The following is a 21,440-nucleotide window of genomic DNA, read 5'->3' on the forward strand; positions in this document are numbered from 1 at the left end:
AACAAGGTGTTCCTGAAATTCCCCTGACCTCCCAAAAATGATTTAGATCATATCAACACTTCAAACCTTTTATGGCTTTTTCTGCACATCTGGATAGTATCAGTTTGGGGTACAAGACACATTTAAGATTAATCTTGGTCAAAATAAATTATTTTCTGTGTGCTACTTTTTTGAGGGGGGAAGTGAATTTTGGATAAAATAGAGACTGACAGATCTAAAATAAGATGAGAAGCCAATTATGTCCTAAGTAGTACAGGAGTAAAACTCAATTACAGGGTTTGCAGCTGGGGCTGGGACCACAAACCAAAGCTGTGACAATGACCCCAAATGTGGCCTATTTTCTAGCGCCTCTGGCTTTCTTAAAACTCAGAAAAAGCATATGCTCTGAAACGTCTTAACTGCTGTAAGTTCAGTTTTGAAAGGAAAATTCGTTAAAATGTCATAAAAAGTAAAACAACATTTAAGTATTCCAATGCCCATATGCAGGCTTAGCCTCTGGCTTTAACAGATGGTGAAATTCCCTCAAACACCTCAAAAGAGAATCAAATGCTATATAATCAATTATTCCTAGGTCTTTGCAAATCCAGGCAGGCAGGCAGAGTTGCATCATTTAAATCCAGGCAAGCAGGCATAGTTGCATCATTTAAAAGATAACATTTTCACACTCAGGGTTTTCCACTCTTGATTTTAGTTAGTGTGCTTTAGCATAAAGTTTCCTTTCAGTGGTATCATTTCTTAACAGCTAAATTCAGCCTAAGTAACTATAACTTTATTAACTTACACTTTTTGTGCTGATACTTTTAAGAACAGGTTCAACATGGGAACTATCATCTTTGACAGCCTAAAAGGCATCATCTTACAGGGCACAGCCCCGCTCAGCTGATACTTTTCTTCCCTTTCTCACCCTTCCTTTTGCTTGCTGCTTATAGTTAGACCAAAGGCTCTTAATACATAAATGTTTTGCACTAGTCTGAGTTCTTGTATTTCTGAGAAAGTGATGTCTTGCTTACTAAACTACACTTTCAAGTGAGAAAAAGGATTATGGACTTTTTTTTTTCCTTTTAATCTGAACCAGGACATCCAACAGAGCAAATACATCTCAATTTTTACATGTAAGCATTTTTATTATAATGATTTTCTTCTTGTTACATGAACCTCTTAAACTAGTAATAAGGAAACACACAAAAACTGCAAGGACTGGGAACAACTTGCGTATTCATTTCATCTAATAGCTATAAATGTAGACTGAAAGCCATACTTGCTGAAGAACAGTCTGTTTAAAAGACAGTATTAACTCCTATTCAGTGAGCATTACCTTTAAAATGACAAATATTGTATCTGTGTCAACTATCAAAGACTAACTCCATCTCAGTGACTATGCCTACGCATCATTCCGGTCATAACGTGCTTATTCTTGTACAAGTTACTTAGAACAAAAGCATTTTCTTTGTATAAGATGACCTATTAAAATTGGATTTCATCATTTTATTACAAGATCCTCTTTGCTTAATATATTACAGTTTCTAAGTTACATGTATTCATATGCAATACAAACCACTGATATCAAACATTTTATCTGTAAAGATTAGATATAAGAGTCATTAATCTATTCTTCTCAACAAAATGGATGTAAAACGCAATACTATCTTCCAGTATGGAGCCACAGCTGTGGGTTTCCCCCCACATACATACTGATATCAAGCATCATAACTTTGAGATCTGTGCTAACAGCTTTTCTAGTTTGAGTCCAATTCATGCCAATCAGCTACGGAAAATAATGTTTATATTGTGTATTTTGAGCCACAAAGTTTCACTAATTCAGTATTAAGCAATTCATTATCATCATCATGTATTTTCAGCAGAATATTGAATGTAGCTATCTTTTAAATTTTTGAAATATAAGAAATAAAGCTCACTTACAACCATAGCTGTGATTTCCAGAACTTATAGACACTGTCAGGTTTCTGTGTTTCATCCAAGGCTATCTAAAAATGAGCAGGCACAACGGATGAAAAGTAAACATTTGCTGCTGCGGTTCATAGCCGTCTGTTTTGTTTCCTGGATGCATGTGGTGCAAATTGTCCTCTTTTGGGTTAGGCATAGCAATATTGACTGGATTATTCGTGAGTAGATGTTGCAGCTCATATTGTGAGATGAAGTAAAAGGTTGCTATAATTAAAAGGCTTCCCAGATACTTGACAGCAAGTGCAGGCAACAGAGCCAGTCTTTTTTCAGTGCCCAGTGACAGGACAAGAGGCAATGGGCATAGGAAATTCCACTTACAGGTAAGTATCTTATTTACTGTGAGGGTGGTCAAACATTGAACAAGTTGTCCAGATCGACTGAGGAAATCTCCATCCTCAAAGATATTCAAAACCCAACCAGACAAGGCTCCGAGCAACCTGCTGTAGTTGATCCTGCTTTGCATAGGTGGGTCAGTCTAGAGACCGCCACAGGTCCCTTCCAACTTCAACTACTGTGCATTTCAATGAAATGTCTGTGATTCTGCTAGCTTACAGTAGTGCTCTGAAAATGATATTGCAGGAGGAGTTCATTACATAAGTGCCACAAATAAGGATGGAGAGACAGGTGAGGAAAGGGATTAACATAGTTTTGTTGAAAAAAAAAAAAAAAGTCACGTGAGCCTAAGAGATTGTGTTTACGCTTCTTTTCAGAGGGATTTAATTCAATGTTGCCCTAAACAATACACAATTCTAGCAGTTTCTCCTTTTCTGTCCATTTCTGTATTCACATAATGTTTAAATAATGTTCTCTGAAGTATCACAGGAGAGAGTGCAGGCTCCATGGAGTGCAGGGCAGATGAGGAAACCCTTCACTTGAAAGCTACTTAAAACAAACAAAAAAAAAGATAAAACTGATGAAGGATACTCTGGACTCTCTGGAAGAAAGTTTTCTGGACTTGTACATGCCATAGCTGAAGACATAGAAGAAAAGGCAAATAAAAGACTCCTGTTACTTCATGGAGTACATGGAGTAGGAGGCCTACAAACCTCCATAGGGCCAAAGAACTACAGAAGATTGAAGTAGCTTTTATCTCCAGAACATCTTGCCGGAAGACTCTGAGTCAAAAGTAGTCTTACACAAATATTTCCATGGCTATTTTTACGGCATATTTCTTATGGCAATTCATCATGTGAATATTAACAGCCAAGTAGCAAACGATCACAGATACGAATCACTGACACCACACCTTACCATGTACCAAAGCTATGGGTTTCACTGGAGAAACAGAAGGGAAAGAGAGAGTGCCAATATTAACTCATCAGTAGTATTATGTTAGCTCTTCAGTGAATTTCTGGCTCACGGAGAAAACATATACAGGCTTACAATCCTGCTAAACACGTAAAAATCAAGCTAACAACAATCCCTTTTGTTTGAGTTCTCGATCCTGCTCCACAGCTCTTGCTACAATACCACACACAATCCCAGTTCTTTCACAAACCACTATAGACAGATTTTTTTATTAATTAGTGTGCAGGTCCAATTTTGGAAGTGCCTTGGTTTCTAAATCTTAAACTGAGTAAATTTAAGCTCTCAAATTGGATGATTTATTAAAAATTACAATATGAGAACTTCCAAGCATGACTGTGTCAGTTATATCTTAAGGTCAAAAACTATTTCTGATCATCAATGTATATATTTGATGCTGTAACATAATTATGGACCCAGTTCAAAAACTAAACAATTATACTACTTTGTTTTAATTTTGGAAAACTGCTACAAAAAGGACTGCACAAAATATTGACAGGTGTGAGTTTCTCAGCATCCACATGTTCACCTGACTGGTGTATCATTTCAGTTTTGTATTTATCAGGGCCAGAAATATTCCACATATACTTCCAGCTAAGTATCACTGAAGAACAACATATTTAAAAATAAAACTGAAAAGTAAAACTAAAATTTTGCTGATTATTGTATGGCTTAGCAGACCATGCTAACAGTAAAATTGAGTGATTTTATAGTTCTGTACTTGACAGATTAAGTCTGAGAAGTCTTACTTCAGTAGTTTTTTTCATTTTTTAAACAGCGATTTCTACAAAGTTCTACATCTCTGCCTTTGAATTTTTCAGACTCTTCTCAGTGTAAAGATTCATCAAATTAAAGACAAACGCAAATGTAGTTTTGTATATGGAGCTGAGGACACTAGAAAGTCATAAGGCCTTAGTAAATTCCCTTCTTTCAAAGGGGAACAGCAGAAGACATCAGCTATGAAAGCACAAAACTCCACTTAGTAAGATTGTTCTTTATCTCTCTCCATCTTCTGTAACTGGACAAACCCACAATGCAGTATTCAGAGGGGACAGAGCTGCTCTCCTTCCTACAAAACTGGCTTCTTCTTTTGATTTCAGGCAATAGCTTTTGTCCCACTCCCTCAACATTCCAACTCCACGCAAAGCAACAGTCTCAGCTCATCTCCCTTTGCAAAGGTGCTAGGTCAATTGAGAATTTCATTCTCCCCACATAACACCCTCAGCATGTTAGCTCAAGCTATGCTTTTCAAGATCTTCTTTTGGATCTACTGCTTTAATCTTTCCCAATCTTCAGGTACATTTGCTCACAGTATGGAGATACTCGTTAGCTACACAGAGTTCCTCAGTCACATTTTGATACACATCCTCCAGAAGAAGGAAGACAGCTTTCCTATTCTGCCAGCTACAAAAACCACAAGTTCAGCTTTAAGCAGGAGCACACCCCTGATTTCAGTTACATATTTTTTAAAAATGCAACGCACTAAGACTAAAAGTGACGTAGAAAGATTTTTAGCTCACAGTTAGATGTAGAAATATTTATTGACAGAGTAAGCCACACAGTTGCAAAAGGGGGAAGGCAAACTGTGATTGGTCAGGGATGAGCAGTTTAAGTGGGGCTGCTCACTAATTCAATACTTTGGCTTCACCAACTCATTCCGAGATTAGAGGCAGTTAGCATGACTATCTTCCAGAATTACGAAGAAGTCTGCATGCTTTTAATGAACAATTTGAGGCTGTATTCAAGAACCTAAGTGACAACAACGCAGATTTACTCACTCACTCCTTCAACTTTGAATCCCAGCTTTAACCTGTATTTCACGGTCATTGATAAAGACATACCTTACAGTTCTCCATGCTTCTGTATCATGAGAGAGTCTTCATTTCAGTAGGTTTGTACAGGCTACTTTGCGAATCAACAGACATTGTTTCAAAAATTCATATTTGTATTTACAGATATTCAAAACATTTTCTCTTTACAAAAGAAGTGAGGGAAAAAATGAAAAGGTGTTTAACTGGCTCTTAAACAGCCAACTTAGAGTTAAAAGTCAATAGTAGTTAGAAAAATTTTATGTTACTATTTGTCCTAGAATATTCAAAACATAAGAGACCAGAAAAAGTGAGATAATGTAAAAATGATTACAACACTATACTGCTGGTACTACAGTTTAGAAAGCTTTAATCAGGAGTTTGATTATTTCCTGCTCTCTTTCTACTCTGGCCCATTACTACATAAGCTATGAGGTACCAGAAAGCATGATTAAATGCACTCAGAAGAATAACAATTTCACTTACAGATGAGTACCTTGCCCTATCTCATTCTTCAGTTAATTTAAAAAACTAATATCTAGTCTAAATAGTTAAAAAAAAAGTCCTTCCAACTGTAAACAAAAAAGCCAAAGAAGCATCATTTTCCAAATACAGAACTCAATCATTTGTGAGTAAGTTACAGAATAGCATAAGCAGTAGTCATATTTATGCAAGCTTTCAGTGAAGCTTTAAGTTGGAACAATTTCACTGATGCAACCCAATTTTATATTAATGCAGGATATCTACATCATTGAATTACACTAATATAAATGAATTGACATTACTGGTACAAATCTCTGTAATACAGAAACTACTTAGACTTACTTATTTTCTGAAGACTATTGTTTTCCATGTAATAGTCCAAGCACCTTCCAAGGTGCTTTGAAGCACATAAACTGCCAGACAGCAAAAAAGCAGAGACTTATCAGATAGAGAAACACCATATCTGATTAATCACAGATAACAAATAATCCTGCTTTACGAGATGAATGCAATTAACTGTCTTCCTAATTTTGAAGTTATGAAACTACAGTTCAAATAGTTAAAAATCCATCTTAGTTCTATAGTTGAAACTGATATTTGTAAAATTAAGGAAGTGATATGTTAATCACTGCAAAGAATCGAATATTTTTATTGTTAACTATCATTATGCTCAGTATTATGTAGTAAATGCTGTATCATTCATACTACACGCAAGCCAAACCTTTAGAGGCAAGAAGTGGTAGGTACATGTCAAATTCAAAAATGGTATTTTGAAAGATCTGCTGCTTGTGATTATAAAAGTGAGTTCTATATTTGGCTCACACATAAAGAGAGCTTAAAGGTTCTATGCAACAATTAATAAGACACCAGGATAGGATCACTCAAAAATAAAAATGGCAATAAGGATCAAATTCTGTAATAAAAATTAATGGAACATCATCGACATTAGTGGACACTATTATACTGATTCTTTGGTAATCAGACACATATCAACTTACACAGTTGCTGCAACGATATTGTTCTGTGAGCAAAGCTATTAAGTGCTGTATTAACTGGAAAGCAACAAAAGTGAAATTGTTATGATGGTCTTATTTAGGACAGACTAAGATATAGAAATAAAAAAGTGAAGTGCCAAGTAATAAATAGATAAGATTAAGAAGTTGACTTAAAATTGGGCAGATAGTTTATGAAGTTAACAAAGCTGTGAAAAGCCATAATATCGATCAGTACTGAACTGAAAACTGGCTGAAAGGCTCAGAGGGTCATCATCAGTGGTGCAGAGTCTAGTTGGAGGCCTGTAGCTAGCAGTGTTCCCCACGGCTCAGTACTGAGTCCCATCTTGTTCAACTTTTTCATCAATGACTTGGATGAGGAGACAGAGTGCCTCCGCAGCAAGTTTGCTGACCATACCAAGCTGGGAGTAATGGCTGATGCCCCAGAGCACTGTGCTGCCATTCAGAGAGACCTGGACAGGCTGGAGAATTGGGCAGAGAGGAATCTCATGAGGTTCAACGAGGGCAAGTGCAGAGTCCTGCACCTAGGGAAAAATAACCCTAGGCACCAGTACAAGGTGGGGGCTGACCTTCTGGAGAGCAGCTCTGCAGAGAAGGACCTGGGAATCCTGATGGATGACAAGTTGACTATGAGTCAGCAATGTGCCCTTGTGGCCCGGAAGGCCATGGTATCCTGGGGTGCATTAGGAAAAATGTTACCAGCAGGTCATCCTCTGATGAGGATGAGGTCCAGTAGATCCTCCTGCTCTACTCAGGCCCCACTAAGGCCACATCTGGAGTACATCTGGACTCTTTTCAGTGGTGCCTACTGACAGGACAATAGGCAACAGGTACAAACTGAAACACAAAGTTCTGTGTGAGTGTACAAAAAACTTCCTTACTATGAGGGTGAAAGAATACCGGAAGAGATTGCCCAGAGAGGTTGTGGAGTCTCCTTCTCTGGAGATATTGAAGGCCCGCCTGGATGCAACCCTGTCCAATGTGCTTTAGGTGACCCTGCCTGAGCAGGGGTTTGGACTAGATGATCTCCAGAGGTCCCTTGCAACCTCAACCATTCTGTGATTCTATGAATATTAACAGCCTTGGTTTTGCTACCAATCCAATTATAGATTTTATTTCATTTCACTGACTATATTCAGTATGGTGTCTTGCAAAAGGGAATGGGTGAATAGACTCTTCAGTAGAAATTCAGAGGTAATTACACGGTTTTGGTTTTAAAGCATGTAGTTAAGCACAGTGATTCATATATTTGATAAGTATGAGTGGAAATGAAACATATTAATATGAAAGAAAAACTGCATCATAACCACCTAGACATCAACCTCATGAACGGATTGAGCCATGCTCCTCGACTTCTACACCCTTTAGTAATGATCTGAAACCCAAGGAGGAAGGAGTGAGTAGAAAATATGGAAGGGAACAGAAAGAGCAGCTGTATGCTTAGTTACACACTAAACACTTAGTCTTACAAAACACATGGTTTATAGGTGGAACAAGCTCACCATTTTGTAAAAATGGCATCTTGATAGTGAAAGCTGCTAACCCTTTGCTTGATCCAAAGGGAAAAAACTTAGGTAGAGTCTCAGGCAGGGGTAGGGGGAAAGAGTTGAGGTGTTTTACAGATGCTACCTCAGAACTTCATTCTTTTGATGTGACACAGAAAGAAAAAAAATGTATTCACGGTATTCATTTCCCTTACAATCCATGAACTAGAATCTTGTAAAGAAGACTTAAGACGTATACTTAAGAAGAAAACAGCTGTTCAGAGTTAAGTGATAAAAAATACTCAGTGGTACATGCATCATGACAGATTTAGAAAAGTTATCACCTATAGAAACATATCAATCCATCATACCAAAACTACAACAGATTCCAAGGCACTTGCTGAGATCTCTCTAGAGCTTTATAACTGATACAAGGATTGAGAAAAACCTCCTACCCTTAAACACCTACTGTCAAAGATTAGATTAAAAAAAAAAAAAAAAAAAAAAAAAAAAAAAAAAAAACTTAAAGCAATCAGAAATATTAGAAGAAATTAAATTAATATTATAATTCTGCTACTGTTGTAGTTCACTCACTGGTCTGATTTCAGGAAAATCTTTGAAAGTTTTCCACAAAAGTATGAGATAATGAGAAATGCCACAGTATTCTTAAGTCACTGCCCATGGAATGCTATCTCTAACAATGGACGCTGCCATCTTCATAGGAATCTGGTACCTTCTACTGTCACTTCCAGATACAGAGCAGTGTGAAGACATGAGCAGGAGAAAAAGTGACCAGTGGGATACATAGTAACTTGGACAAGAACTGTCACTTCCATTTAAGTAATCCATATTACTTAAAAATAAATAAATAAAACACCATTAAAATTCTCTCAAACTTTACTTTTCTGAATAATACTGTCCACCAGCAGAGAATTGTATTACAACTATAGGAAATTCCATTTTCTAGGTGGACGTTTAAGTTCTTGAGCCTGCAAAGCTAGTTCCCCAGGAAGAACAGAGGCCATAAGACAGCTGTTAAAGGTCTTATGACCCACTCTTTCTCAGAGCAAAATAGCATCCAATGACTAAAAGCATTTTTCCTCCCCACACAACACAATTGACAGAGCACTGCCATAGGATGTTGCAGCAGCCAAGAGTAAGTGGATTCAAAACTCCAAATATCACAACCCAATGGGAGTTCAGAAACTCCCTCAGCAGCTTTTTGAGTAAGAGAAGCACCAAAGGAAAGATCAGTCTTACATATGCCCCCTTTCACTCTTCTTCATGACCATTTCCACAGAAAGACTGTTGGGCCGTAAGGATCTCTCACATAATCCAATCCATTTGCTCTCAAGCAGCAAATGTCATTCCTGTAAAGTGGAGTGTGACAGAACACTAAAAAATGGCTTACCTCTTGTGATGGGTGACTAACACTGAAGTAGGATGTTACAGCCAAGAAAATGAAAAGAGCTAGGCGGAAGTGTGGGCTGAAGTCTACAAGAACAGCAAGGGACTTTTTGAACTGTGCCTGGTGTTTGACCTACTTCTTATAAGCACTCTCTTGCCTGACAAACATGTATATATAAAACAAAAAGTTTTCCAGATTGCACAAAGAGAACACTGCTCAGCTACACTTGCATCAATTTGAAATCTGTTCAAATCTGCATCACATCATCTATTCAAGATGCATAGGCAAAATGACCAGCATGTGTCAGCAGCAGTTACACTTTTTCAGTTTCAGTTGGCCTGCTGTTGTTTCCTATTTTGCACTCCCATAGAATCAGCACTACAAAACTCAAAATCAAAACCTCTAAGAAATTCAAATTAGAATAGAGAAACAAATTTTGGAAACAATGCAATTCAGTAATCATATTTGATAAAAACTGGACATACACAGTTAAAAACATCTTAGGATTTTCTTTTCCTTCAGTATCAATAAAATATTGAAAAAGGAGAAAATTAAGGAAGCAAGAGAGTAAAAACAATAAAAGAAGAGACCATTGGCGATACAGTACAGATCAACTAAGTAAAACTGTGTTAAAATTCTGAACTGGGAAATAACAAAAATACGTACCTGAAGTCAAACACTTGAGGTCAAACAATGTAGATGGACAGACTGACCCAGTTCCAACTTGGTACCACATTTGCTGGAGCACATGGTGCAAACCTTCATTTTAAACATCAGTCTAACACATATCAGGAGTACACAACAGCAAAAAGAAGCCAAAGGACTACGGAGAATAACAACAAGCACATCTACCACAGCAATAACATCCTTGACAGCACCCTAACAAAAACTGACAGAGTTGTTCAGAAGGAAGGCCTGCTCATTAGTAAATTCATGGGATTGGTGTCAAACTACCTCAAAAGAGCAATCACTAAGAGCAATTAAAGGATTACATAGTTTGCAAGGAAAGCCTTTTTCAAATTGATGCTTTGTACACAAGGGCCAATGAATATACATCTCAGAACCTGGCGGATTCTCCTCAAATCCAAGCACCCAAAAAAAAAAAAAAGCACCAACAATATAAACACCATCAGAGAGGAATGCATGATATGACAAAGAGTTCCCTCAAATTTCCAGAAATTAAAAAGAATATGATATTCTAGAACACTACGATCAAAAAGCCTTCAGATCTCAGAACTGCTAGCATTAATACTATGAAGGTCAAAATATGCTATGTCTTTTTAAGGATAACTGTAAGCAGTTTGCAGGCACTGGCACAGAAAGGGCTGAACCCTTGCTCAGTATGTCTTACACTGTAATGCTAAACAATGAAAAAATAATATAAACAACACTAGCAGAGCATGCTCTAGCAATAGATTAAATAAATATATCAGTATAACACCATTCTGAGCAGACAATTTCTGAAGAAGTGTCACTAAGAAAAAGAAAAGTCTCAACAGTAACAACTAATCCCATAAAAATGGTAGCATACACAAGAACAAAACATTGCCTGAGCTAATACTGATCCAACTGTTAAGGTCTGGCAAAAGCTGAAAATCAAGGGACCTATCAGACATAGAAAAAAGATTTTGAACACTGGATGAAAGTGCTTAATTACTTGGGGAATACAATAAATCACTATGTCCATCAGCATTAGAAGGTAACTCAACAAACAACTCTGAAATGCTGTGACAGAGACCATAATGTGTGGCCACCAAACCAATTGGTTACAAGTGAAAACTAGCAAAGAGAAACCCCAGAGGAAAACTTACCAGGAAAGAAAAGTGAGTATCTCCACAACAAGGGCAAGCTGAAGTAAAGTTTTGTTTCAGACATTCTTCCTGCTCTGCTTTGCAAGCAGCAGCAAATAAAGAGGAGATTTATTTAAGCTTTACAGAAGACAGCAGAAATTTCAGATAATGATTAAAAAAAGAAATTAAAGTTTGTGATACTATCACAAATGTGATAATACTACAAGTTACTGCCATATCAAATTCAGGAACTAAAAACAATCTACCAAGTGGCTTACATATTCAAAGTGATACAGGCTAGATGGGGGTTATTATTGCCAGAGACTGTATTATCAAACTAAAATTACCTCTTTAAGCATTGTCCAATCATTATCACACCTGCATTAGAAGTCAATCGTAAATAGTAAAGCATAAAAAGGGGGGGGGGGGAGTTCCTCCCCAGCCTCCAAAAAGGAGGCCTCTAAAATACAAAATTGCATTTTATTTAAAGTTGCTACTAAAATCCACAATATAGAAAACATTTAGTAGTTTATGTATATGCCTTCAGCTTTGCTTCATATCTGCCATATTCACTGGGTTTGTTTAGCATACAAGTAAATTAAACTTCAAATACACAGGCCTAAGTTTGAAACATTCACTGCACTGCACTGAGAAGAAACAGATTAGAAGACACAATGTAACCTTTCCCCGCCGTGGGAATACAGACTATTGTATATTAGACCCCATCTGTTAAGTAACGACTGATCCAGAATGCAACGCTACTGCTGCAGCTTCCCAACCAGTTTCACATTCATGTATGTCTCCTGATGCTGAGAGCACTGTTAAACACCCTTGCATTTATTTTTAAATAGAAGCGTAGATTTCAGCAATAGCAAGTAATCAGTAGTTAGATCTTGTAGCCAGGCACTGTAATAAGCACTTTACATCCTCCAAATACCAAAATATATTCTAAAATCCTAAAGAAGCGAACCAGTGTTAGTCCTGTTACTGATGTATTAACAACTGGAAATAAAAGAAGCTGAAATATCAGTATCTAAAACAAAAGGAGAGAAAATTGGGAAAGACAAAACATTTTTTTTTAATCGGTCATGATCTACATGAAGTTACTTAGTGAAATAACTACGTGTCATTCCCTTATTTTGAGTGCTACTTTTAAAGAAAGGGGTAATAATCCAATAAAGTTATGATGACTTGTACCACACGTACCACACTTGTACAAAAATATTTATTTACACATCATCTTTCAGTTAGGTGCCAAATAGCTTGTAGTGAAGAGTGGGAAATATCTACAAGATTATTATTTTGACATATTCACAGAACTGTTAGGGCTTTAACTCTGTGCACCCATATAAGCTATAAATATTAAAATGATCTGACCAAACCATGTAGTTCTCTGCATGCTGCAGCTTTTCCATTCAGCCTGTGCTAGGTCAAATGCAAATAACTGTCAAACAAATAGAGGAATACGTCCTCGTAGAGTGCTTGAAAGAAAGATAGATTCTCTGCATGACTTTGTATAAAATGAGTATAGGTTAGAAGTGTTAGACTCATTTGAAACAAAGGCAGTTTCAATTAATTGCTATTCAGTTTTGAGCAGTCATTTTCCTATCCTATTTTATACGCAAAAATAGAAGCTATTTCATTGACTGAACTGCTTCAAAAGCTTTGCTGCAGCAAATCTTGCATTCAGAAGCAGCAAAAAATTGCACATAATTGAAAGTGATTCATTTTTAGATCCACTCATTTGGCTTCTGTAGGTTCCTCAGGCTTTGGTGTAGGTAGCGCAAAAACATTAAGTCATACAGTCCTGCAGTAACTCTTTCACTCCATGAAGTGAGCAGATGACTAAGGAGCTACATTTTAGTATCCTTTCCTTGTTTCAAGCTATTTACCAGCGTCCAATAACGTTTTACAATCCACAGACCTTTAACAAAATTAGCAACACTTATTTTGGGAACAAGAATGTGTTTTGGAAGGCATGACATTATTAAGACGTAAGCAACCCAGTGCAATACTGCAATACAACTAACTCTTACTGACATTAAGGCGCATTAAACCCTTAAAAAACCCTCCCTTCTCCTCCCTTTTCCTCTACATTAAAAAGGAAAAAAAAAAAAAAAAAAAAAAAAAAAAAAAAAAGCTCTGAGCTAACAGGGTTAAACCCTTTACACATTTGAGCCACTAAGAAGAGATACCAGCTCAGGCTGCTGTTTTAAATCTTTCGCAATTAAAAACAGATACTATATCCACGCCACTCTTCTTCCAACGGAGAAGTCACCAGGTTACAGGGCAGCATCAAGAACTCGAAGTTGCAGATTACTTAATCGTGTTATTTTTGTGTGTGTGCGCGCGTTATTAATTTTTCCGTTATTAAGTGCACACGCTCCCCGCTGCGGGAGGCGCGGGGAAGGGGGCAGAGCGGCCTGTCCGCGCCGCGCCAGCCGGGGTCCTGCGCGGAGTTCGGGGCGCGCTGCGGGGCCTCTGCCGCCCGCCCGCCCCACGAGGGGAGCAGCGGGCCGCGCCGGGCACGGGCACACCGAGGGGCGGCGGGGGTCTGCGAGGGGAAGAGGGGCGCAGGAGGGCCGGGCGGGGTGCAGCGCCGGGGGGAGGCGGGCGCTGCCGGGGGCCTCGGCCCGCCGGGGCGTCAACGGGGCGCGGTGCCCGGGCGCTTACCAGGTTCAGCACCGTCTCCACGATGTCCCGGTTGCTGACCTCGCCGACCTGGATGAGTCCGATGAGCACGGCAAATTTCATCCGGATATTGCGGATCGGCACCGACGGGTTAATCATCCCGGCGGGGAGCACGACGGACCCGGAGCCCGACGCCCTCAGCTCCCCCATCACCGCGACGCCGCTGCCGCCGCCGCCGCCTCCGCCGCCGGCCCCGACGGAGATGAGTCCCGCGGGCTGCGGGTCCGGCCCCGATAGCGGCTTCTCGCTCGCCATTTACCCCTCGCCGTTAGCGGCACCTGCCGCCGCCTCCCCGCCCGGCCCGGCCGCGCCGAGCATCCACCGCAGTGGCAGCCGGCGGGGCCGCAGGGAGCCGGCCCGAGGCGCAGGCACCGTCCCAGGAGCCGCTCCCCGGCTCCGCTATAATGAGGGATTATTATGGGCGCCGATGCCCCGTTAGCCGAAGCCTGCGCAGCCGGGGCCGCCTCCCCGCCGCGGGGCGGGAGGGGCGGGAGGAGCGGGCGCCGCCGGCGCGGCGGAGGCGAGCGGCGCGCGGAGCTGGCGGCGGCGCGAGCGATCGCCGCTGCCGCTGTTGTTGTGGAGCCGAAACCGCCGCCGCTCACTCCGCCATGTTGCCGCCCCCTGCCTGCGGTAGCCGCTAGGGCGCCTGCGCCGAGCCCGTGGGGGGGAGTGGCCGGGCCGCGGCCCCCCCAGCCGGCCGCGAGACAGGTGAGCAGGTGCAGCGGGCTGCGCCGGGGCCGCGGAGCCGCCGCGCGCCGCTCCGCGGAGGTTACGCAACGCCGGCTGAAGTGACGAGGTGGCGCCTGCCCGCTCGCCCGCCCGCGCCAGGGCGCCCCCTGCCGGCCGGGGGCGGGGGCAGCGCGCCGCCCGCCGCCGCCGCCGCGGGCGCCCTTCGCGCCGCCGCGGGCCTGGGCCGCCGCCGCCGCGGAGCCCCAGCGCCGCCCCGCGCAGGCGGCCTCGGCCCCCGGCGCCGCGCTCCAGCCGGCTCAGCCCCGTCCTCCGGCCTCCCCCGCGCCTTCCCCCACGCGGGGTCCCAAGTGCCCTGGTGGGATCCTTGTGCTATATACATCTCTATATATTTTTTTTAGAAAGTTGAGCCTGTACAAGTTGAGGGAGGTTTGGGGGTGGTCCAGCTGCAGGGAGGGTTTTAGGGATTGAGCTGTGCCCCTCGTAGGTTTGGGGACGGACGGGAGAAACCCCGGGCTGCGCCCACCCCGTGGCTGGTGTGCTGCCGGCTGCAGGGGTTGAGCGTCGCCTTCCCGAAGGTCTTGCCAATATCCGCGCTTGCGCTCCTCAGGGCTGTTATGTGCGGAGACGTCCAGTCGACAGGAGTTTTACTGAGCCCTTTGGTTTCAGTGAGGCCTCGTGGCAAGGAGGTCCATTTCAAGCCTCTCCTACATTACGGCAGAGAGATAGAAGTTCCTTTGATATGTTTTGAAGGAGCTCGAATTATGCCAATAATTGTTTGAATAAAGTTATATGTATTTTTCCCGTCTGTGCTGGACCTCATCCACCCCTACTCAGAAACATCTGTCTTGCTTCATAGTGACTCTCTCTACAAGGTTCAGTTTTAAAACAGATCCTGTCCCCAGGTCACAGAATACCATTCGTCGTGTCTCTTCTTTAACTCCAAATTGGAAGATCTGACTACAGTGCTAGTCTTCCCTGTAGCAAGCTTTAGATGAAAAACTGGATAAACACAGTGAATCAGCAGGACTTGGTCACTACATCCTCCAGGACTAGAGCAGCTCGTCCAAGCTCGATTGAGACCTCAGCTCTCTGCCATTAGGTACATTAGCTTACATATTTGTAAATATGTCATGTCACATTTCCTTGGGGTTTGCAAGCTGTGTAGGTAGCTGATGGTGTACATATCCCAGATGTATAGCGATGAATAAGACAGTGGATAGCTGGGAATCACAGAACCAGCTACACTTCTGAAAGCTGCAAAAGGTGGAGAGAAAACCCAAATGGTTTGTTAGGCAAATCATTTAAATGTAAAGCAAAAAGTTTTTGTGAAAGGCAATTCCTTTACAATTTGTCACCTTGCTTTGGCAGTTTTGTGTCACTCGAGGTAGAGATACACTTTCAATACTGCTTGAAGGTTCCTTTCCCACTAACAACAGCAAACTGGAGCAGAACTAGCAAAACTGAATACACAAGCAGTTCTTACGTGCTTGGTACCAAGTCACCCATCTTATTTTAAATCCGTAAAGATGTGAGTTAACCAGACAGACTTTTGACTGTAGTGGATGAGAAGCTCTTGCAATTGTATTTCACTTAGAGTGAGCTCTGGCAGCAGTAACTTGCAGCTAGTGGATGATGATGAACAGTATGGCTTCAATTGATCTTACTGTCTCTATCATTGACAGAAGTAAGTCCTATTCCAGAAGCTTTTTACAGTATTTTCTAAAAAAAAAACATAGGCGAAATCCTTAACTTGGAATTGTTAATGAAAGACTCCATTACTTGTTTTACTTTGCTCCATCTCCCATAAAAATCAAAAAAGCCAATCCAAAGGTAAAACTTTTGAATGTATAGAAATTTTAAGTTTAGTATACAAACCAACAAATTATGCATATGTTTAAGTTAGGCTGCCCACAAATCTTCATCTTGATCTGAAAAAGAAACGTTTTTCGTACTTAAGATCCTGTCTGGTAACTTAGAGTTTGGAGGTCCTCAAGTTTGTGTAAGCTTAAGTTATTTTGTTATACATTTAAATATTTCTGAAAGTTCAAGAATACATACCTCTTACAAAACTGAAACCTTAAGCTAAACTCAGGAATAATAAAGGGGAGAGTTGAGTATTAGCTGTTAGAAGTGTTGCATTTCTTACTGAATGTTCATATCTCCATATCTATTTGGCTAGGGCATGTTGCTGTAGATAGGATAGCTTGTTGGAAGCTACATATGTGCTGATTGGTTGACCAATTTTTTGTTCTACTTCATCAGATGCCTGCTGCCTGATAAATGGGTAAGCAGCTAGGTTACAATTGCTTTTCTACTGGTAGGTATATTAATTTGCATTTCTAGCCACTCATCAGCTTTTACAAATCCCAGAAGTACTTTGTAATATTGAGATCCACCATTAAATTTTCTTGAAGTTTGTCAATAGGTTGCTGTCTGTGTTTGTGGTGGAACAGATGGACAACTAGCACAATCACATCAGCTTCTTCTCCCTAGGAAATGGGGAAAACAAAATACGGCTTGATATCTGTTTTGTTATCCATTCTATGTGTCACATGGAAGATTCATCAGAAGATTCCATGATTTACACTTGCACCTAAATTTGGAGATAATACCTGTTCATGGCTGTATATCCACAACTATTGATACGTTCCTCTACATTGAATTTCTGTTGAAGTTGCAATCCTGAGTTTGTTTAGAAGTTGTATTTGTGAAATCTTACCTTATCATATGATTTCCACTTTAGGACTAGGACTAAAATGAAGTGTCTGCAGTCATTTTTGTCTGCTGAAATAATATACAGTACATCATATAAGGAAAAGCTCTTAGGAAGGATTCCCAACATTATGTTTAATATAAGAGGTTTCCTTTAATTCTTAAAAAAATGTATTTGGTTTTACAGATTTTTACAGAATCATGTTCTCATTGTTTTTCTAAGCTGAAACACTTTAGAATAGCTGTCTTCCCTAATCAACAGTGTTTTTTTTTTGATAAGCAAACTTTCACTGAGGTGAGCCATTCATCAATTCATGTGAACATTATTGGAGCACTGGCACTCTGAAAGAATAACAAATCTGTAATACTGATCTCAAGCCTGTACTAATCACAGCTCTGATGTTTATTTTCTTCCAATCTAATACCTCATCAGACTGAAAATTAAAATAACAGTATTTATACCAGAAATGCTACAGAAAATGATTCATTTCTTTTTTTTTTTTTTTTAAAAAAAAGCACTATTTCTCTCCTTTCCTTGATATTGACATATTCAGTACAAAGACAGTGTGAATTTGTCAATGACAGTTCCATTTGTGAAGTGGCTGATTGGGTCCTAGTCCAGGAATGTGTTCTGCAGTATCAAATACCCATATTTGCATGGATTATAACTATTTTCAATTCAGCTTGCAAGATCAGTCATTGACACAGGACTGGATGTGGCAGGAGTTAGTGTGAATGGAGGATGCTTTGTTCTACACATTCCTCTATCCTTCACAGAGACAAACCTAATGCCAGAATATGATCTCATCCCTTTCTGTACCTTTCACAACAGTTGTTCCCCATTGAACTGAGAGAAAGCAATGCCTTTGCTCCAGAGCATACCTTTCCACTATTTGTAATAGAACATGGGAGGCTTCTTTCATGATATCTTCTAAATTTTCTCAGCCTGTACTCCACAAATGCTAGAAGATGATCTCAGCTATAACTCCAAAGAACAAAGAAAAACACATATATCAGTGTTCCTGTGCTTGCAATAAACAAAACGGATGGGTAAGAAAATAAAAATAGCAAATGTTTAAAGTTTTACCTCAGTACTTATTTGAGTTATAAAATAAATTATTGTAACAGTAGTACAGAAGATTTTGGGGGTGAAAAGCTGCAAAGAGTTGGAAAAAAATCCTAGAAGACAGACTCTTGGCTACAAATAATGTTCTAGAAGACAGACTCTTGGCTACAAATAATGGATCTACTTAAATGAATAAAGCTATTTGGTACAGATATATATTTGCTTTACACTAAGTCTTGGGAAAAAATAATGATGTTTTGAAATAGATTACGTAGATCAGGACTGAGCTATTTTTAAAAGAGAGAATTTTCATTTATCTGCCACACTAGCATCAAAATACCACTTGCTTTACCATGTCCATATGAGGACTCCTGTTGTGTTTAATTAGACTATTCTCATGAGTAAGGGTAATGTGATTTGTTCCTGTGCCAGGCTCAGGAAGTGCTATTAGCCCTTTTATCTTGAAAAGTAGGATTTCTTGTAAGTTTAAAATGAAAAGCAAGGAAATACAAACTGAAAGGCTATAACAGCATCTAAACTTACCCTGCTGTGTATATGTATTGCACCAAATAGTTCCATTCACTGTTTTTAAACTTCCCCACGACAGGGTGCATTAAAGCAGAAGTAAAACCCAAACTCAGAATTTCCTTGGTACTATAACTTTAAACAATTTCTACTTGCTTTCTCTATAGTTGCTGTTCTTTAGTCTTGAAACAGAAAAACATGAATTTTAAAATCATCTTGTATGTACTTCCAGTGAGAGGCAAGTTTTCTCATACTCTGTGCAATTTCAAAAACATTGTAACAGGCCTTCCAGGGAGATTATAAACATCTCAATCATGGTAAAGCATGTGAAGCCAGTATGTGTTCACCAAGTTATTTTGATTTTTATTGCAATAGATTATACACATAATTCAGTTATGAATTAAAAATATTGTAGCTAATAATATCTATAGGAAATTGATAGTACTTAAAACTAAATTTACATTTTTATATCTAGTAAAAAGAAAATAGACATTATGTTTGTTGTAAATATTACTACTAAGAGTTCCTTAAATATAAGCTTTTAGGGTAAAATGAAGGGATAATCCTGGAAGTAATTACAGTAACCAGAACCACTTGAATATAATTTAAATATAACTCTTTTATTTTTAAATGAAAATATGTATCCCAATTGTCATTTCTTGTTAAATGGAAATAGTTTTATGGTATGGTATTATGGTGTAATCGAAGTAAAAGGTATGCATGTAAATAACAGGATTCAAAGATGTTAGAGAAAATAGCACAATTTGTTATGGTAACACATAGCTCTTACGTTCTTGGCTCTGAAAGAATTTATTCTGTGATTGATACACCAGTCTTGCTTTAAAGTTTGAGCTACTTCATCAGTTCAGCCATTTTTTTGTCTTTTTCATTGTATATATACTTAACTATAAGAACCTTTTCAATCCTGAAATGACTACAGTAGTTTTTAATATTGAGGTGACCTCTTTGTTAGACCTCTCCATAACTGATTTTTGTTACTATTTTCATGTCATCTTGATCTGTAAATACTTCAGGCTATATTGTTAGCTCTTGTACAATGAGGATTTCTAAACCGGAGGACCTATTTTCTGGACAACAGTATGGACCTTAAGAAAAGTTTTATTAGTCTCTCATCTCTAGTGTTCCCTATACTAAGTTAAGCTTCCATTTGTCTACAATATGCCAAGCTGTCAGCTAACTTTAATAGCTAACCTCTGAAGTTATTTTCATCTTTTTGAAGTTCCATTACAGTATGGCCAGTTCACAAGGAGATCAGTCCATACTACCCATTGACAGTTATAACCCTATGCACTAGTACAAGCTGGAGGCTGACCTGCTGGAGAGCAGCTCTGCAGAGAAGGACCTGGGAGTGTTGGTGGATGACAGGTTGACCACGAGCCGGCAAGGTGCCCTTGTGGCCCAGAAGGCCAAAGGTCTCCTGGGCTGCATTAGGAAGACTGTTGCCAGCAGGTCAAGGGAGGTGATCCTGCCCCTCTCCTCAGCCCTGCTGAGGCCACGTCTCGAGTACTGTGTCCAGTTCTGGCCTCCCCAGGACAAGAGAGACATGGAGCTACTGGAGAGAGTCCAGCGTAGGGCTATGAGGATGATCAGAGGGCTGGAGCATCTGCCCTATGAGGAACGGCTGCGAGAGCTGGGCCTCTTCAGCCTGGGGAAGAGAAGCCTGAGGGGGGATCTTATCAATGTGTACAAGTACCTGAAGGGAGGGTGTCAAGGGGATGGCCAAACTCTTTTCAGTTGTCCCATGTGACAGGACAAGAGGCAATGGGCAGGAATTGAAGCACAGGAAGTTCCGCCTGACCGTGAGGGGGAATTTCTTCCCTTTGAGAGTGACGGAGCACTGGCACAGGTTGCCCAGAGAGGTTGTGGGGTCTCCTTCTCTGGAGATACTCAAGACCTGCCTAGATGCAGACCTGTCTAACATGCTCTAGTTGACCCTGCTGAGCAGGGGGGTTGGACTAGATGATCTCCAGAGGTCCCTTCCAACCTTACCGATTCTATGATTCTATGAAAACATTTTTTACAACTAGATTTCTGTTTGCTATTTTTAGAAAAAAAATAGTTTTCCTTATGACCTTGAAACTGTAAACAGGGCTAAGAGTATCTCAGAAAATGAATTCAACTCTCTCAAAATGATGGAACAACTAAACATTCTTCTGAGTTTCGTATATAAGAGCTAAATTAGTGTTACTTCTAATGTTTTAATGTGTTTATAGACAATAACTTATAATGAAAATAACTTAGTGAAAATATTTTCTACAATAGTGTGACAAACTAATCATTGCTATTATATCCGTGTATTTATTGAAGAAAAAATAAATTCATTGGCAAGTTATATTTATTTTGTATGCTTCTCTATGTTTGTGCTTAAACTACTTGAAGCAAATAAATACTTAGAAAGGATGCTGGTCAAAAACCTTTTTCTAGATGTTGCATTATGACCAACAATGGCAGACAAAAATTACAGCAAGTTCTCATATCT

At 39.9% G+C, this 21,440-nt stretch overlaps 1 protein-coding gene across 2 annotated transcripts in view; it reads right to left on the reverse strand.

Moving 5' to 3' along the window:
* The window catches only part of NBEA (neurobeachin), a 519,777-nt gene extending 505,562 nt beyond the window's left edge, over positions 1-14,215 (reverse strand). For both annotated transcript variants that reach the window (XM_062567111.1, XM_062567112.1), the window contains exon 1: positions 13,930-14,215. In XM_062567111.1, coding sequence (XP_062423095.1) covers positions 13,930-14,202 — 273 coding nt within the window. In that variant the 5' untranslated portion in view covers positions 14,203-14,215. The remainder of the gene's footprint in view (positions 1-13,929) is intronic.
* Between the last annotated feature and the right edge of the window lie 7,225 nt (positions 14,216-21,440).

This window comes from Rhea pennata, chromosome 1 (assembly GCF_028389875.1).
Source record: "Rhea pennata isolate bPtePen1 chromosome 1, bPtePen1.pri, whole genome shotgun sequence".
In the NCBI taxonomy this organism is placed as follows: domain Eukaryota; kingdom Metazoa; phylum Chordata; class Aves; order Rheiformes; family Rheidae; genus Rhea; species Rhea pennata.